This window comes from Muntiacus reevesi, chromosome 4 (assembly GCF_963930625.1).
Source record: "Muntiacus reevesi chromosome 4, mMunRee1.1, whole genome shotgun sequence".
NCBI classification, from domain to species: domain Eukaryota; kingdom Metazoa; phylum Chordata; class Mammalia; order Artiodactyla; family Cervidae; genus Muntiacus; species Muntiacus reevesi.
The window spans coordinates 76,509,013-76,527,109 of record NC_089252.1 but is presented as its reverse complement, the minus strand read 5'-3'; the positions used below and the strand labels follow the sequence as shown (position 1 = coordinate 76,527,109).

General features: G+C 44.7%; 1 protein-coding gene across 3 annotated transcripts in view; it reads left to right on the top strand.

The window, feature by feature from the left end:
- The first annotated feature begins 3,800 nt into the window (after positions 1-3,800).
- MTMR14 (myotubularin related protein 14) overlaps positions 3,801-18,097 on the top strand; it is a 44,132-nt gene continuing 29,835 nt past the window's right edge. For all 3 annotated transcript variants that reach the window (XM_065933221.1, XM_065933220.1, XM_065933222.1), the window contains exons 1-3: positions 3,801-4,097; positions 5,746-5,894; positions 11,855-11,963. In XM_065933221.1, the coding sequence (XP_065789293.1) occupies positions 3,942-4,097; positions 5,746-5,894; positions 11,855-11,963 (414 nt within the window). In that variant the 5' untranslated portion in view covers positions 3,801-3,941. The remainder of the gene's footprint in view (positions 4,098-5,745; positions 5,895-11,854; positions 11,964-18,097) is intronic.

Here is an 18,097-nt window from a genome sequence, read left to right as displayed (position 1 = left end):
TCCTCTGCATAGAAAACCCTAAAGACTCTACCAGAAAATTACTAGAGCTAATCAACGAATATAGTAAAGTTGCAGGATATAAAATTAACACACAGAAATCCCTTGCATTCCTATACACTAACAATGAGAAAACAGAAAGAGAAATTAAGGAAACAATACCATTCACCATTGCAACAAAAAGAATAAAATACTTAGGAGTATATCTACCTAAAGAAACAAAAGACCTATACATAGAGAACTATAAAACACTGATGAAAGAAATCAAAGAGGACACAAACAGATGGAGAAACATACCGTGTTCAAGGATTGGAAGAATCAATATTGTCAAAATGGCTATTCTACCCATAGCAATCTATAGATTCAATGCAATCCCTACTAAGCTACCAACGGTATTTTTCACAGAACTAGAACAAATAATTTCTCAATTTGTATGGAAATACAAAAAACCTCAAATAGCCAAAGTAATCTTGAGAAAGAGAATGGAACTGGAGGAATCAACCTGCCTGACTTCAGACTATACTACAAAGCCACAGTCATCAAGACAGTATGGTACTGGCACAAAGACAGAAATATAGATCAGTGGAACAGAATAGAAAGCCCAGAGATAAATCCACGAACCTATGGACAACTTATCTTCGACAAAGGAGGCAAGTATATACAGTGGAAAAAAGACAACCTCTTTAACAAGTGGTGCTGGGAAAACTGGTCAACCACCTGTAAAAGAATGAAACTAGAATACTTTCTAACACCATACACAAAAATAAACTCAAAATGCATTAAAGATCTAAATGTAAGACCAGAAACTATAAAAGTCCTAGAGGAGAACATAGGCAAAACACTCTCTGACATAAATCACAGCAGGATCCTCTATGACCCACCTCCCAGAATATTGGAAATAAAAGCAAAAATAAACAAATGGGACCTAAGGAAACTTAAAAGCTTTTGCACAACAAAGGAAACGATAAGCAAGGTGAAAAGACAGCCCTCAGATTGGGAGAAAATAATAGCAAACGAAGCAACAGACAAAGGATTAATCTCAAAAATATACATGCAACTCCTGCAGCTCAATTCCAGAAAAATAAATGACCCAATCAAAAACTGGGCCAAAGAACTAAACAGACATTTCTCCAAAGAAGACATGCAGATGGCTAACAAACACATGAAAAGATGCTCAACATCACTCATCATCAGAGAAATGCAAATCAAAACCACAATGAGGTACCATTACACGCCAGTCAGGATGGCTGCTATCCAAAAGTCTACAAGCAAGAAATGCTGGAGAGGGTGTGTAGAAAAGGGAACCCTCTTACACTGTTGGTGGGAATGCAAACTAGTACAGCCGCTATGGAGAACAGTGTGGAGATTTCTTAAAAAACTGGAAATAGAACTGCCATATGACCCAGCAATACCACTTCTGGGCATACACACCGAGGAAACCAGATCTGACAGAGAGACGTGCACCCCAATGTTCATCGCAGCACTGTTTATAATAGCCAGGACATGGAAGCAACCTAGATGCCCATCAGCAGATGAATGGATAAGGAAGCTGTGGTACATACACACCATGGAATATTACTCAGCCATTAAAAAGAATTCATTTGAATCAGTTCTAATGAGATGGATGAAACTGAAGCCCGTTATACAGAGTGAAGTAAGCCAGAAAGATAAAGAACATTACAGCATACTAACACACATATATGGAATTTAGAAAGATGGTATGATAACCCTATATGCAAGACAGAAAAAGAGACACAGATGTACAGGACAGACTTTTGGAGAAGTCTCTGTGGGAGAAGGCGAGGGTGGGATGTTTCGAGAGAACAGCATCAAAACATGTATATTATCTATAGTGAAACAGATCACCAGCCTAGGTTGGACGCATGAGACAAGTGTTCCGGCCTGGTGCATTGGAAAGACCCAGAGGGATTGGGTAGAGAGGGAGGTGGGAGGGAGGATCAGGATGGGGAATACATGCAAATCCATGGCTGATTTATGTCATTGTATGACAAAAACCACTACAATATTGTAAAGTAATTAGCCTCCAACTAATAAAAATAAATGAAAGATAAAGAAAAGAACAACAGAGCAACCAGAGATCAAATTGCCAACATCCATTGGATCACTGAAAAAGCAAGCGAGTTCCAGAAAAACATCTATTCCTGCTTTATTGATTATGCCAAAGCCTTGGACTGTGTGGACCACAACAAACTCTGGAAAATTCTTAAAGAGATGGGAAAACCATACCACCTGATCTGCCTCTTGAGAAATCTATATACAGGTCAGGAAGCAACAGTTAGAACTGGACATGGAACAACAGACTGGCTCCAAATATGGAAAGGAATATGTCAAGGTTATATATTGTCACCCTGCTTATTTAACTTATATGCAGAGTGCATCATGAGAAACGCTGGACTGGATGAAGCACAAGCTGGAATCAAGATTGTGGAGAGAAATTTCAATAACCTCAGATATGCAGATGACACCACCCTTATGGCAGAAAGTGAGGAAGAACTAAAGAACCTCTTGATGAAAGTGAAAGAGGAGAGTGAAAAAGCTGGCTTAAAACTCAGCATTCAGAAAACTAAGATCATGGCATCTGGTCCCATCACGTCATGGCAAATAGATGGGGAAACAGTGAGAGACTTCATTTTTTGGGCTGCAAAATCACTGTAGGTGGTGACTGCAGCCACGAAATTAAGACTCCTGCTCCTTGGAGGAAAAGCTATGACCAATCTAGATAGTGTATTAAAAAACAGAGACATTATTTTGCCAGCAAAGGTCTAGTCAAAGCTATGGTTTTTCTAGTAGTCATGTATGGATGAATGTGACAGTTGGACTATAAAGCAAGTTGAGCACCAAACAATTGATGTTTTTGATCTGTGGTGTTGGAGAAGACTCTGGAGAGTCCCTTGGACTACAAGGAGATCCAATCCTGGGTGTTCATTGGAAGGACTAATGTTGAAGCTGAAACTCCAATACTTTGGCCCCCGATGCGAAGAGCTGACTCATTGGAAAAGACCCTGTTGCTGGGAAAGATTGAAGGCAGGAGAAGGGGACAACAGAGGATGAGATTTTTGGATGGCATCACCGACTCGATGGACATGAGCTTGAGTAAACTCCGGGAGCTGATGATGGACACGGAGGCCTGGGTGCTGCGGTCCCTGGGGTCGTAGAGTCGGACGCAACTAAGCCAACTGAACTGAACAGTACTAATCTGTTATAAATACTGAAATATTCACAGATTAAATAATGAGATGTGCTTTAAAACAATTCTATTGGATGGGGAAAGACTGACTAATCGATAGATTGATAGTATTTGGATTATTGTTGACACAAGCTAATGGATACATGAGGGTTGATTATACTATTCTCTCCATTTCTGTGAATGTTTGAAATGGTTAAAAAAACAAAAATAATATGGGGCTTCTTAATCACAGAATTTCAAGCCAGTCATGATCCCCCTCCCCGCTCCCTTTTCCTTCAGTAAATTGTGTTGACTATTGCAGCATCCTCCTCTCTCTCTAATGGTTCATTTCACTCTTCCGCGGTCTTTCCGTGGTTCCTTCCTCCTAGTTCCCGCGCTGTCCACCTCCCCCGACGCAGTCCCATTGGTTTAGCCTGGTTTTCCGGGGAAACCCCGTGGGGCGGAGCAGGAGGCTTCTGCGAGTGGCCGCGGTCCCCTCCCCGGAGACCACTTGGACCGCTCCGCGTCGGGGGTGGGCGGGTAATCTTGGGGCAGGACGCGAGTCTTGGGCTCCAATTGGTCAGTGCCGGAGTAAACATCCGTCTGGGTGGGGCGGGACCGGAAGTGTAAGGCGAAGGCGGCGGCTGAGGCGGCTGTGGAGATTCTGGACTTGTATTTGGTATCTGCAGGTGCCATGTGCTGGGCTGAGCCGCGCTGAGGGGGCCGCGGGGCGCTGAAGGGGACGGGAGGCTGGGCCATGGCTGGCGCTCGGGCCGCCGCTGCTGCCTCGGCGGGGTCCTCGACTTCTTCGGGCAGCCCGCAACCGCAGGAGCCAGGACTCGGGGAGCTGCTGGAGGAGTTCTCCCGGACTCAGTACCGGGCCAAAGACTGCAGTGGGACGGGCGGCTCTAAGGTGAGTACGGAGCAGCGGTGAGCACAAAGAGAAGGTCCCTGCCTTGGGAAGTAACTGAGGAAAGCCTAAGGTCAGGGGTCAGAGGACTGAAACAGAGGGAAGTTCCCAGGGTCTGGCCTTGGAGAGTAAGGGTCAGGGTTTAAAACCGAAAGGAGGAACTGGGGTCAGAGTGAACCAAGGAACAAGGAAGGACGACATTTTGGTTTGAGATAGAAAGGTTGGAGGCCAGGGATCAGCCCTGAGAGACCATGTTCAGAGATTAGAGAGGGGGAGCTGAAGGGTGGGGATAATTCTCTTGCATCGGGTATGGGGACAAAAACCCTCAATTCTAGACTTTTTAAAAGAAGATTTCTGCAATTCAGCCAGAGATTAGAGTGAAGGGGCTGGAGGGGTGGTGCAGAATGCAGCAAAGAGGTAAACCGAGTTTTGTTGCCTCCTTAAACAGTCTCAGCATTACTTAGAGTTAGATCCATCCCTTTCCTTCTCCCATAGAGTAGGAAGACAGCCCACACTCTCTATTCCTTTATCAAAAGCAAGTCTTAGTTCCTCTGTTTTTCTACCCTTGGGATTCCCTTCAGTCTCCTTATTGCTAGACCTGGAAAGTTTCCAGTCTGGTCATGCCATTTCCATCTTAGGCACTGCCTGGCAGTCTGATGGGAATCTTGCTGACTCTACCATCTTTCATTCCTCACGTGGTTTTGGCAGGTGTAGCATCAGGTTTTCCAATGGAATTCTCTTCCATGCAGGGCCATGAAACTCTGGTTTGGCTCCATACCTTCAGCGTCACCTGGGGTGTTTATTAAAAATAAAGGTTCCTTGGTCCCACCCAGTCCTACTGAGTTAGAATTTCTGAGGTTGGGAACCTGGAATTTGTAATTTTTAATAGGCTTCTTAATGATGTTCATGTCCCTTGAAATTTGAGGATTCCTCATTCCTGTGAGTTTTTCCCACTCCATTGGTCTTTTGGGTGGTTACAGGGTCAGTGGTTTTCCTGGGCCTCTTCATTTTACACACCCATGAAGATCAGTGTTGTAAAAAGTTATGTCTGACTTTCACTCCAGCTGGCCTTAAACTTTCTGATCTTTTGCAGGCTTGTTGAGATGTTACAGGTTTTATGTCCTTGTAGGGGGCCTTTCCCGAACTGAGCAAAATAAGAGCAGTTTTAAGGGAGCTGTTCCTTCTATTTCATAAGCAAATTGTAAGGAGACACCTTTGTCTGCAGCTTCTACTCATGACACTATTTAGAGCTTCTAGGTACTGTTCTGTCACTGGAGAATTGAGAAGCATCTGGAGCCAAAGGAAGATAATGTATTGATGCTGGTTAAAATAACCTAGAGCAAAGGTTCTTAATACTTAGGGATTGTGGACCCCTTTGAGAATCTCGTGAAAGGTGTAGTTCTCTCTTTGGATGCCTAAGAAACACAGTTTCAACAACATTGAGGGCTTCAGAGTCCCTCCCTGCCCCCACCAAAGTTTATTACATGAGTTCATGAACTGCACGTTTAGGGCCTTTGACCTAACAACAGGTCTGTTCCTTGTATTGAATTATAGAGGCACACGGTTATCCCCAGAGATTTCTCCAAGGCAGGACCCACCTAATTCTCAATCCTGGAATCTTCTTTATGTTCATATCTCCTCCTCTGTGCAGGTTGAGCGCATTGAGAAGAGGTGTCTGGAGCTGTTTGGCCGAGACTACTGTTACAGCGTGATCCAGAACGTGAACGGGGATATCTGCGGCCACTACCCACAGCACATCGTGTTCCTGGAGTATGAGAGTTCTGAGAAGGAGAAAGACACGTGAGCATCATGTCACCAAGGCATGCCCTTCTGGGAAGGCCTTGACATCTCATCCCCAGGGTCAGGAAAGTCTGTCGTTGGGCAAGGCAGACTCACTTTTCCCAGGTGTTAAGCCTTGTTGGCATCCTGATAGCAGAGCGTAGAAGGAGGAGCTGGAAGTCATGGTCCTGGACTCCTGTTTTGCTCTCACCCTATTGCTCATTGTCCTAAGACAGCTGACTTCACGCCTCACCTCCCTGAATCTCAGTGTTTCCTTTTTTTAAGAGTGAGTGGGAGGTATGCTTTGTGGACATGCTTAAGCACACGTACATGTATAGCGCTTAAAAGCCTGAGGTCAGTGTACTTGCTGGCTGCATCACTAACTTGAGCAAGTTGTTGAACTGCTTTGGCTCTCAGTTTCCTCATCAGTCTGTACCTCTGTTTAGAAAAGTGGCTAGTGCAGTCCCTGCTGATAAGTGGGACTATTCCAAGCGTGATATGTGTGCTCTAAGAGTTAGAAATAAGTGCTACTATTTATTGCTGCTGCTGCTAAGTTGCTTCAGTTGTGTTTGACGCTCTGCGACCCCATAGGCGGCAGCCCACCAGGCTCCCCCGTCCCTGGGATTCTCCAGGCAGGAATACTGGAGTGGGTTGCCATTTCCTTCTCCAATGCATGAAAGTGAAAAGTGAAAGTGAAGTCGTTCAGTTGTGTCCAACTCTTAGTGACCCCATGGACTGCAGCCTACCAGGCTCCTCCGTCCATGGGATTTTCCAGGCAAGAGTACTGGACTGGGGTGCCATTGCCTTCTCCGACCATTTATTGAGAACCTACCAAAGCTCAGGTGCTTTTCCCTAAGGTAACAGTTCACCAGGTACTAGTGACACAGAGCACCCGGCACAGGATGCAGCCCGTAGGCAGTAAGTAAACGGTAGCAGTTGTTGGACACTGATATGTAATCAGGATTATTACTTATAAGGCTTATAAGTAATAATAAGTATTTATAAGAGGCTTATAAGACTCTAGGAAGTGCTTCATGTTAATCTCAGAGTTTGTTCTGCTAGACTTCCTGCTTGCTGTTGATTTTAAGGGAATTCCAGGAGGTGTTGCCAACAATATCTGAAACCCTGGCCCCAGGGAAGTGCTGTTATGAGAAGGGCTACAGTAGAGTCATTCTCTGGGGTGCAGCAGGCCATCATTGCTCACAGCACTGCTCAGAGCTCACTGGCTAGAGATTCTGAGTCCTGGGCTCCAGAGCCACTGAATCAAAATCGCAGCATAACAGTACGGCCCATACATACATAGAGGTTGGAGAAGTGCTGCTGTAGACAAGTTGAGGAGAAGGGTAGATCCTGCCTGTTGTGTGAGTGTTTGGGGAGACCCTATGGTGGAGATGTCTTTCAGCTGGAATTGGACAGACAAGTAGGAATGTCCCTTAAATGTCCTTAAGTTAGGGACTAACTTGTATGGGGTCTTGATCATTGGTCCAAGGAGTATGGACTTGTGGCTGTTAGTGGTTATTGGGCTAGTACCCTCTGAGCACTCACTGAAATCACAGATTTCAGGGGCCCTAAATCAGAAGTTCTACATCACAGAGAGCTTCCTAGATGAGTCCTTTGCTATAGCCTGGAACCACAGGGAGCCAGAGAGGGCTTTCACATAGAGAAGTTTGCTCATGTGTAAGATGGGAGATGTGTAAGTGTGCCCTCTAACCAGGCTGAGGTGGAGTTCCCTGAGAAAAAGGAACATATTGGGGGAATTAATTGTATGTAGATCATAGCACTTGTATGCCTGCCTCTTCTTTCCGTCACTGCCAGGAAGCTCCCACTCCGCCTAGCAGAGTGTCACCTTCCCGGCCAGGACCTCCACAGTGTATCGCTAACCCTAGGGGAGTTACAGTCTGTTTTTACTTTTCACTTCTTGCAAGGCCTCAAAGTGATACTAAGTGGGCCATGTCTGTTGAAGAGAAGGAAGTATGTGCATGTGTTTGTCAGTAAGACAAACTACTGCCATGGGACACTTCACGGGGATCTAGTTGGAGACCCTACCAGAGAGATGAAATCCTTACCTTTAGGTCTGGTGGGTAACACAGACCAATAAGTGAGCAATGCCATTGTAACAAAGGCCAGAATTAGGGCAAGTATAGGTGAGGCATTGGGAGACAGAGTTAAAATTCTGCACTTGATAATTCCCACTGGTGTGTGAGCATAGGGTAGGGGGGTTCCCTCATACTACTGATTTTCAGACACCAGCTGTATGTTCTACAGTTCAACTCAACTCTGACACCATCTACCCAGAGATAGCTTCAGATCTACAGGTTAAGGGCTCAGTCCCACAAGACAAACATAAATACATAGCCCACTTTCATTCCTTCGAATATGAGTATCATGTGTCAGACACAGCCCAGTGCTTAGCACAGTAAGAGGAAGATTCTAAGGCCAGGAAATAATAAAAATAAAAACAGGAACCACTGAGAACAGAAACTGAATTAGTTCTTTGAGTAGGGGACGCAGGACAGTAAAGCACCAGCTAGCCTAATGAAAAAAGTGTGCCTTCCTCCACATAAGACTGCCCAAAGCCCTGAGGATGGAAATGCTGGCATGTTCTCTCCTCTGGTTTTGTGGAGCATTTGCTGAATGGAAGTATTCAGCCTGGGAGACTCAAATGCAGTTTCAAGGCATTTAGAGCTGCTGGTGTGAGCTCAGAGTCAGTTAAAGCAGAAGGTGCTGGGACTTCTGGGCTCCCAGTGCAGGGGGCCTGGGTTCAATCCCTGGTCAGGGATCTAGGTTTTGCATGCCATTACTAAAGATCCCACATACCTCAATTAAGACCTGATGCAGTCAGATAAATAAAAATAATTTTTTTTTTTAACTCAGCAGATAGTGCTGACCTCATCTATGAATGACCTGGGGCCACCAAAAGGTGGGAGGAAGACTAATGTAAGCAGTATTATGTGTATTTTTTTAATATTCTGTTGGCATCTGAGTTTAATTAGGCAATTATTTTGTACTCAGTTGCCTTTTTATTTCACGGAGTGAGGGGAAGGTGGTAGAACTTGGTTTCCAGTGAGCCATGTTTTTTCTAGGGCCTGGCTGATTGGCCTGTGCCCGCTTCCCTGGTAGCTCAGCTGGTAAAGAGTCTGCCTGCAATGCAGGAGACCCCGGTTTGATTCCCGGGTTGGAAAGATCCCCTGGGAAAGGGATAGGCTACCCCCTCCAGTATTCTTGGGCTTCCCTCATGGCTCAGATGGTAAAGAATCCACCTGCAGTGCGGGTGACCTGGGTTCCATCCCTGGGTTGGGAAGATCCCCTGGAGGAAGGCATGGCACCCCACTCCAGTATTCTTGCCTGAAGAATCTCCACGGACAGGAGAGCCTGGTGGATACAGTACACGTGGTCGCAGAATCGGAGATGACTAAGGAGCTAAGCTCAGCACTCTGTACATACCGTGAGGAGGCACTCCAGCCTTCTTCCTTCCTTCAGAAAAGAAAAAAATCTTGATTGTAAAAATAACATGGGGACTTCCGTTGTGGTCCAGTGGTTAAAACTCTGAGCTTCCACTGCAGGGGACACAGTTTTGATCCCTGGTCAGGGAGCTAAGATCCTGCATGGTGCACAGTGCAGCCAAAAACAGAAAGAAAAGAGAAAAAAAGTCTTATGTAGTCACTTCTCTATTTGAATTATAGTAAAGATGTAATAAATTTGTGACTTAAAATGCTTAGTAAAAATGGGCAAAAAGTCTTAAATCATACCTTGCAGAAACATACACCATGGAAAGTTTAAGTCCTCTTCCTTTATCCTCTTGTTTTCTTCCTACAATCACCAAACTGCTGAGCCAAGTTTTCTTTTTTTATTATTATTATTTTTTATGCTTCCTGTACCTGCTTTCTCTAACCTGTATCCTCAGATAAGAGGATTTTTCAGTGATTATTTCTTCAAATAATTTTTCTCTCCCTGTCTCTCTTCTCTTTTTGAGACCCATATAATGCAAATGCTAGTAAATTTGATGTTGTCTTAGGGGTCTCTTAAGCTCCTCTCATTAAAAAATTTTTCTTGCTGTTCTCATTGGGTGATTTTTATTTTACTATCTTTCAAATTGCTCATCTGTTCTTCTGTATCATCTGATTTGGTATTTATTCTCTCTACTGTATTTTTAATTTCAGCTATCCTGTTATTAAAATCTGATTGATTCTTATTTTTCTGTTTTTTTCTTTTTTTTGGATTGGAGAATAATTGCTTTACAGTGTTCTGGTGGTCTTTGCTTTACATCAGTGCAAATCAGTCATAATTATATATGGTAGCGCTAGTGGTAAAACGTCTGCCTGCCAATGCAGGAGACATAAGAGATGCTGGTTCAATCCCTGGGTAGGAAAGATGCCCTGGAGGAGGAAATGGCAGTCTGCTCCAGTATTCTTGCCTAGAGAATCCCATTGCAGGAGCCTGGTGGACTACAGTCCACGGGGTCACAAAGAGTCGGGCATGACAAGTAACTTCACACAGGTGCGTGCACAAACATATATATATATATATATATATATATATATATCTCCCCTCTCCCTGGAGACTTTCTTCACCTCTGCATTCCACCCTTCTGGGTCGTCACAGGGTCCCAGGCTGGCTCGCTGTGTTACACACCAGCTTCCCGCTTGTTATCAATTTTACACGTGATAGTATATATATGTCAGTGCTGCTTTGTCAGCTTGTCCTACACTCTTCTTCCTGCTGTTTCCACCAGATCGTTCTCTATGTCTGTGTCTCCATTTCTTCACTGTAAGTAGGTTCATCAGAACTATTTTTCTAGACTATATATCAGGTTTTTATTTGGAGACCTTGTTTTAACTTCAGTTTCAAGTCCTCACTTGATAGTAGTTATTTTGTTAGTAACTGGCTTGAGAATATATCTGTGAAGGCTACTAAGAAATCAGCAGTGTTTTCAGAAGACTATATTTTTATTAATGCCAACGGAATTTAGATATGCTTAAAGAGGTACCAGTGGTATTTAGGAGTCACTGAACTTACTCCTTCTGAAACAGTTATTTGTGTGCACGTGTCATGCAATGACAGTAGCAGGACTGGGATGTAGGAGGGATGACGCCCTCTCGGACTCAGCCTGGAAACTCAACCCTTGTAAGGAACGAGCTTGATTATCTTCCTTCCTTTTCCTCCATTACTCTGCAAAGCCGGGAGAGCGTCCCACTGTTGAACTTCCTGCCTCCTGTTTCTTTTGGAACCAGAAGTCCTTACTGGCTGATGTGGAGCCTTTGTTAAGAATCAGTGGGTGAAGAAAAAAAAAAAAGAATCAGTGGGTGAATCTGTGAGAGTAGACCCTTATTTTAAGGGTCTGCTATAGGTGTGACTTGCTTAAACTCATTTCTAAATGTGTCTTTTTGTGTGTGTTCTAGAAGCTCCCTTAGCAGAGCTGGGTGCGTTAACTTCCATGCTTCTCAAGGCCACGAATAGCTTCTCTTTCACCACCTTTGTTCCAGCATTCCCTGCCCTGTTGACATTTTAGACTGTTAGTGTTGGTTGAAATGTTGATGATGTATCAGAGGCTCATAACCATGTGGAATGTGAGCTTCATCATATCCTGCCCTCTGAAAGATCACAAAGATGGCCTCATTATTGCCAGAGGGTCCCCAACATATTTGTCCAACTTTTGGGGTGAAAAACCCAGCACCCTGGAAATGATCAACATTCAGTTTGCTCCCTGTGTTTCTTCATTTTCAGTACCATGTCTTCAGAGTTGCTCACTTTTTTGTTTTAATCTTAAAGGCTTTGAAATCAGGATGATTGCAGTTTTAGTACCCATAATCTAGCATTTTTTTTTTCTTTTCTTGAAAAGCTTAAAATGTCTGTGATCTAGAATTTAGGAATCTGAGCATTTATTCAATTTGAAATGAATATTTACACACACACACCCCTAGCACGGGTTACACAGTACTCATGTACACGCAGCCTAATGTATCTCTCTTGCCTTGTGTTAGGTTTCAGAGCACCGTGCAAGTGAGCAAATTGCAGGACCTCGTCAACCGCAGCAAGACAGCCAGGTGCAGAGGACGGTTTGTCTGCCCGGTGATCCTGTTCAAGGGCAAGGTAAGACCTCCCCATAGCCACTGTCTCCCTCCCTTGGAGGTACCTGGCTTAATGCAGAGTGTACAGTTGTCTCAGCAGTGGCCACAGGACAGAAAAAGGTCAGTTTTCATTCCAATCCCAAAGAAAGGCAATGCCAAAGAGTGCTCAAACTACCATACAATTGCACTTCTCTCCCATGCTAGTAAAGTAATGCTCAAAATTCTCCAAGCCAGGCTTCAACAGTACATGAATAGTGAACTTCCAAATGTTCAAGCTGGTTTCAGAAAAGGCAGAGGAACCAGAGATCAAACTGCCAGCATCTGTTGGATCATCAAAAAGCAAGCGAGTTCCAGAAAAAACATCTATTTCTGCTTTATTGACTATGCCAAAGCCTTGGACTGTATGGATCACAGCAAACTGTGGAAAGATTCTTAAAGAGATGGAAATACCAGACCACCTGACCTGCCTCTTGAGAAACCTGTGTGCAGGTCAGGAAGCAACAGTTAGAACTGGACATGGAACAACAGACTGGTTCCAAATAGGAAAAGCAGTGTGTCAAGGCTATATATTGTCACCCTGTTTATGCAGAGTACATCATGAGAAACGCTGGACTGGATGAAGCACAAGCTGGAATCAAAATTGCCAGGAGAAATATCAATAACCTCAGATATGCAGATGACACCACCCTTATGGCAGAAAGTGAAGAAGAACTAAAGAGCCTCTTGATGAAAGTGAAAGAGGAGAGTGAAAAAGCTGGCTTAAAACTCAGCATTCAGAAAACTAAGATCATGGCATCGGGTCCCATCACTTCATGGCAAATAAATGAGGAAACAGTGGCAGACTTTATTTTCTTGGGCTCCAAGAAAAGTCACTGCAGATGGTGACTGCAGCCATGAAATTAAAAGACGCTTACTCCTTGTAAGGAAAGTTATGACCAACCTAGACAGCATATTAAAAAACAGAGACTTTACTCTGTCAACAAAGGTCCGTCTAGTCGAGGCTGTGGTTTTTCCAGTAGTCATGTGGATGTGAGTTGGACTATAAAGAAAGCTGAGCACCGAACAATTGATGGTTTTGAACTGTGGTGTTGGAGAAGACTCTTCAAAGTCCCTTGGCCTGCAAGGAGATTCAGCCAGTACATCCTGAAGGAAATCAGTCCTGAATATTCATTGGAAGGACTGATGTTGAAGCTGAAACTCCAATACTTTGGCCACCTCATTCAAAGAGCTGCCTCATTTGAAAAGACCCTGATGCTGGGAAAGATTGAAGGTGGGAGGAGAAGGGGACGACAGAGGATGAGATGCTTGGATGGCATCCGACTCAACAGACATGAGTTTGAGTAAACTCCAGGAGTTGGTGATGGGCAGGGAGGCCTGGTGTGCTGCAGCCCGTGGGGTTGCAAAGAGTTGGACACGACTGAATGACTGAACTAAACTAAACTGACAGTTGTCTTGTTGCCAGGCAAGTTTGGGTGGTTACCGGGTGCCTGGTGTGGTGGGAAGCAGGCCAGAGAATCAGACCAATTCCAATGCCACTTTTTTCAAGGGTGGATCTAGGTAGGAAAGGGATGTCACAGCGGAGGACTTTACCCTGTGTCCTGGAGCCCTGCTGCCTAGGCTCTGATCCCGACTCTGCTGCTTCCTGCCTGTGCAAGACCTCCATTTCCTCCTCTGTCAAATGGACAAAATAATCATGCCTATATCACAAGCTTATGAATAGATTAGATCAGATAAGTTGTTTGTCCATTCTTTCAGTAGTGTAATTTACCAGATATTTATTGAATATGTATCATATTCAGGCCTTAAGGTACCTCAGCACATATGATAAACAAAAATTTGCACCCTTATCAAGCTTATATTCTATTGAGTGTTGTTAATTTGGTACCCAAAGAGGGTCTCATTTCACCTATTTTTATAATCCTTTGATGTATTAGATATTCCCATTTTGCAGATGAAATGAAGGCTCAAAGTGGTTAAATAACTTCCCCAAGTTTACTTTACACAACTTGAGAGCTGAGATTTAAACTTACTGCAAAACACCCTCAAGTTACTACACTGTAGCTTAGGGCCACATAATGTGGTATCAGAGGGACCCACCAAGATGGGCAGTGGTGTGGACTGACAGGCATGGCCTCATTAAGTGAGCGGGACTAGGCTACGAGCTTTGGAAGAAGAGTGAGAGGGTATTCCAGGCAGGTGCCTGCCTGGGGGCTTACAGTGAGGCAGGCATGAGAAAGGCTGGGCGACTACCTCATGGGAGTGGAAGTAAGTGGCAGAGCTGAGGTTAGAAGGGACTGAATGCAGGAGGTTCAATGCTGGCTGAAGTGTTTGCATTTGCCAGACAAGCCTCTGTGATTTCTGGGCAGGGAAATATAGGATACAAATATCATTTTGAGAAAGATTAGTCTAGAAGAAGCAGACTACTAGCTTGGAGGAGGGGAGGAGAGCAGAAATGTCTGCCCCCTATTCTGTTCATCTGGTAGGTTCCTGCATGTGCTGTGGTCCTGGCGCCTCTGGGACTTTAGTTCATTCTCCCAGCATGAAGGCAAGGGCTGGGGCAGGGCAGTGGGAAAGAGAAATGCTAGACTGATTGCTCTGCTTTTGTGCCTTCATGTGACAAGAGGAGATAGGAAAGGAGAAACAGCCACAGACTTTCATAGGGTAGGTCTGTTTGCTCTCTTCTGTGCCTTTCTTTCGTAAAGTGGAAGAAGGACAAATGTGACAGGTGAGTCAGGAAGCCACAGACTTCATAGAGTTGGTCTGTTTTAGGGGAAAGTATGTCTGGGAGTGAAGTTCCAGAAATTGATCATCTTAAAGCTTATTTATTCTCCCTTCCCCCTTTGGAAAATTTCGTGTTGCTCTAAGCTCTGACACCTCCAGTTTAGATAATTGCTATGTGGATCATAGTGTTTGTCACTAGAAATTATGTAGGAAATACTCAAACCAGTGCTTCCCACGGTGTGTTCCATAGAACAGTAGTTTAAGGATATGCTTGTACAAAGCATTCCCTCTCAAATAAGATTGAGAGACATTGCACCCTAGATTCACCCTGACCCCCGAGCTCCAGATTCAGGAGGTACATTGGTAAGCGTATGTCAGTGTAGGAAAGGCTCTAAGAAGTCCTGAAGCAGAGGAATCTGTGTGGTGTTGTCAGGTCTGTTCTTTCTCACTCTGCAGACCTTGAGGAGGGAGTTTCCAGAATGCACTTGGGAAATTGCGGTGAGACTGAGAGAAAGAGCCCCAAGGCAACACATTTCAGAGGGAGGGTGAAGAGTTGGAGGGATTATTCTTTTCTTTTTTTTGCTGTACCCCAAGGCTTGTGGGATCTTAGTTTCCCAACCAGGGATCAAACCCAGGCCTGATCGACAGCGAGAGCATGAGAGCTCTACCTGCTGGACTGCCAGCAAATTCCTTTATTGGGGGCAAGGGTGGTATTATTTTGAGGAGGCTTTGACGCTAAGGGCTTCACCATTCATCCTGCTCTCTTCTCCGTTTGCACCTTCTTGTCTGTTGATGTGATCCCATTGTGTTCCCTGTAGCTTCCCCTGACTCAGTTGTGTTCACTGGCTTAATACCTACTTACATGCGTTTTATTCCTATTGTGTTTGAAAATCTGCTGTCTCCTCTCTGCCGTAATCCCTATGAGGACAGAAGCCGTGTCTTATTACTGCTGTCCTCCCAGCGTCTAGCAGCTGCCCACCCAGCTGGTGTGGGCAAGCTCTCTAGGAAGACACTGCTCTTGGGTTACACAGTAGTGGGCTCTGTGCTGGGTCCTAGGGGGACAGGTGACTGAGACAGTCCTGTCACCCTGGAGCTCAGTGAGTGGGGAAGGCAGAGCTATGAACTTGAGGATCAGGAGATGAGGGAGAACAGGAGAGGGTCTTCTGTTGTGAGGTGGGCATCTTGTCCTCAGGTGGGTCTCCCAGCAGGCCCTAACGAGTTTGGTGACAGCAGCGTTTTCTGTCAACATACCCAGCCAAGCTGGGCCGGGGAATGTATGCTCAGAAGTGCCAACTTCCTGCTTCCTTCCAAACTCAGTCCACTGTGGCTAGTGCAGCTTAGGAACTAAACGTCTGATTTTGTTTCATTTCAATTAATTTCCATTTTATAATTGAAGCAATGTAGAAATTTTTTTGATTAAACATAATTTTCTTTTGAGGTAGGACTACATTACCCTTTAAACACTGCAAATCATCCTATTTGAGATGTGCTGTAATTATAAAATACATGTTGGATTTTAAAGACTTAATCCAAAAAATGTAAAATATTAATAATTTAAAAAGTGATTATATGTTGACATAGTAATATCTAGGGACATATAGGCTTTAAATAAGATATATTATTAATTTTTTAATAAAACTCAGTTCAGGCATTTAAGAGTAAGCTGTTCTCATGTGCCATTTTCTTCCCCATCACTTGTATCTGGTTTTTAGGCAATTAAAGTTGGAACAGCTCCTCTTTCTTTCTGTTTCCTCCCTTAAGAAATGGGGAGCAGAGATCAGCTGCTTTTATTCTGCATGCCAAAGTTGGTACTACATTTACAAATCCTACAGAGCCATCTTCCTCATGCAACATTAGAGGTCACTCCTGATTAGGTAAATGGATAGCTTTCAGAATGTATCCTGCTTTTTCAGTGAAGAGCTAAGCTTAAAGTATGGAATTGGTGGGCTGTGCATTAGAGCTGTGAAGCCCGGGAGCAAGGTCAGGCATGGACCCGCCCGTGGGGTACAGCTTCCCCCAGACTCCAGTTCTCTGGACCTTCCTGTGGAGTTTGGTGGTTCACTTGGGAAGCCAGCCAGTCGCCCATCCTCCCCCACCTGATGAGTCCCCTGGGCTGGGTGTGGCTACCTCTGTGACCAAAAAAGGGACGGATCGAGGGGATTTGGGGAAATTGGGGAGCAGAAAGAAGAATCTGAGCCTTGAGAAGAGCTCTGAGCTCAACAGCTCAAGAGGGGATGTGTGTCTGCCGAAAAAGATTTAATAGAAATAATGGAAAGAAGAGTGAGATTTGGTGCCACAGCTTGGATGATGGGGGAGGGGGACATGGTAACATGTGCTGGTCAAACTCAAACAACCACCCCCCACCCCACTTGTTTGCTCATGAATCAGACCTCCCCCAATACCACTGGAATCTTGAGGGTCCTCAGCCTGAAAATGGACACTCCATTGCTGCAACTCCTAATTGCTAGGCTGGTCTCTTCCGAGTAGAGGATGTTATTTGAGGCTGGAGAGGGATCTGTGGATGAACTTGGAGCTATAGGTAAACTCTGGCGTGTACATTTTTATCCGGAGACAGTTTGTCATTATCATCAGATTTGCAAAATCCTTTTGGACCCAGAGAAAGTGAAGTGCATTCCCTCGTGGAGTGCATCCTGCACAGGCTAGCAGGACTCTCTGCCCAAGCCCTTCTTTACAGGCTTCCAGGACAGCCCTACCTCAAATGCCTTCTGTCCCAGCACTGGCAAAGCACCCCCCAGATTGTGGCAGGTTGCTCTTCTATCATTTGCCCCCTGTCCTAAGCTGCCAGTGATGACCTGCCAGTTCCTACCATGCCCCTTTCCTGTGGCAGCAAAACTGTTTCTTTCCCACTGTCTTACAGGTGGAGAAGGAGACGCCCTCTAGCAATATTCTCCAGTCTTCCAGGGACCCTCCTTATACTGCCAGGCTGCATGACCCAGTCAGAAATTTCCCCCCTCCCCCAGTTTAATCTCCCAGCCACCCTCACTGCCTCCCTCAGCCTGTAGCTAAACCCTGGGGTCACCAGATCCCAGATACCTCTTCCCATTCCCCCACCCCTCTTGGATCTCATCAAACACAATTTTTAAAGATTCAGTCTTAGAATCAGATAGTGAGAGGCTTCCCTGGTGGTCCAGTGGTTAAGAATCTGCCATGCAATGCAGCGGACATTGGTTCAGTCCCTGATCTGGAAGTTGAAATCCCACACGCGGCAGAGCAACTGGGACCTGACACAGCCAAATAAACTTTTTAAAAAAATTAGATAATGAAGTTCACACCTGTTGCCTGGTTTCTAGAGTCCTAGCTCTTGCAATGCTGAGCAAAGAGTAAAAGCATAGTTAAGCACAGTTACAGTTACTACATTCCTTTAGTATGTAAGAAAGAGAAGGCAAAATTTCTTTAAAAAAAAAAAAGCCCCCA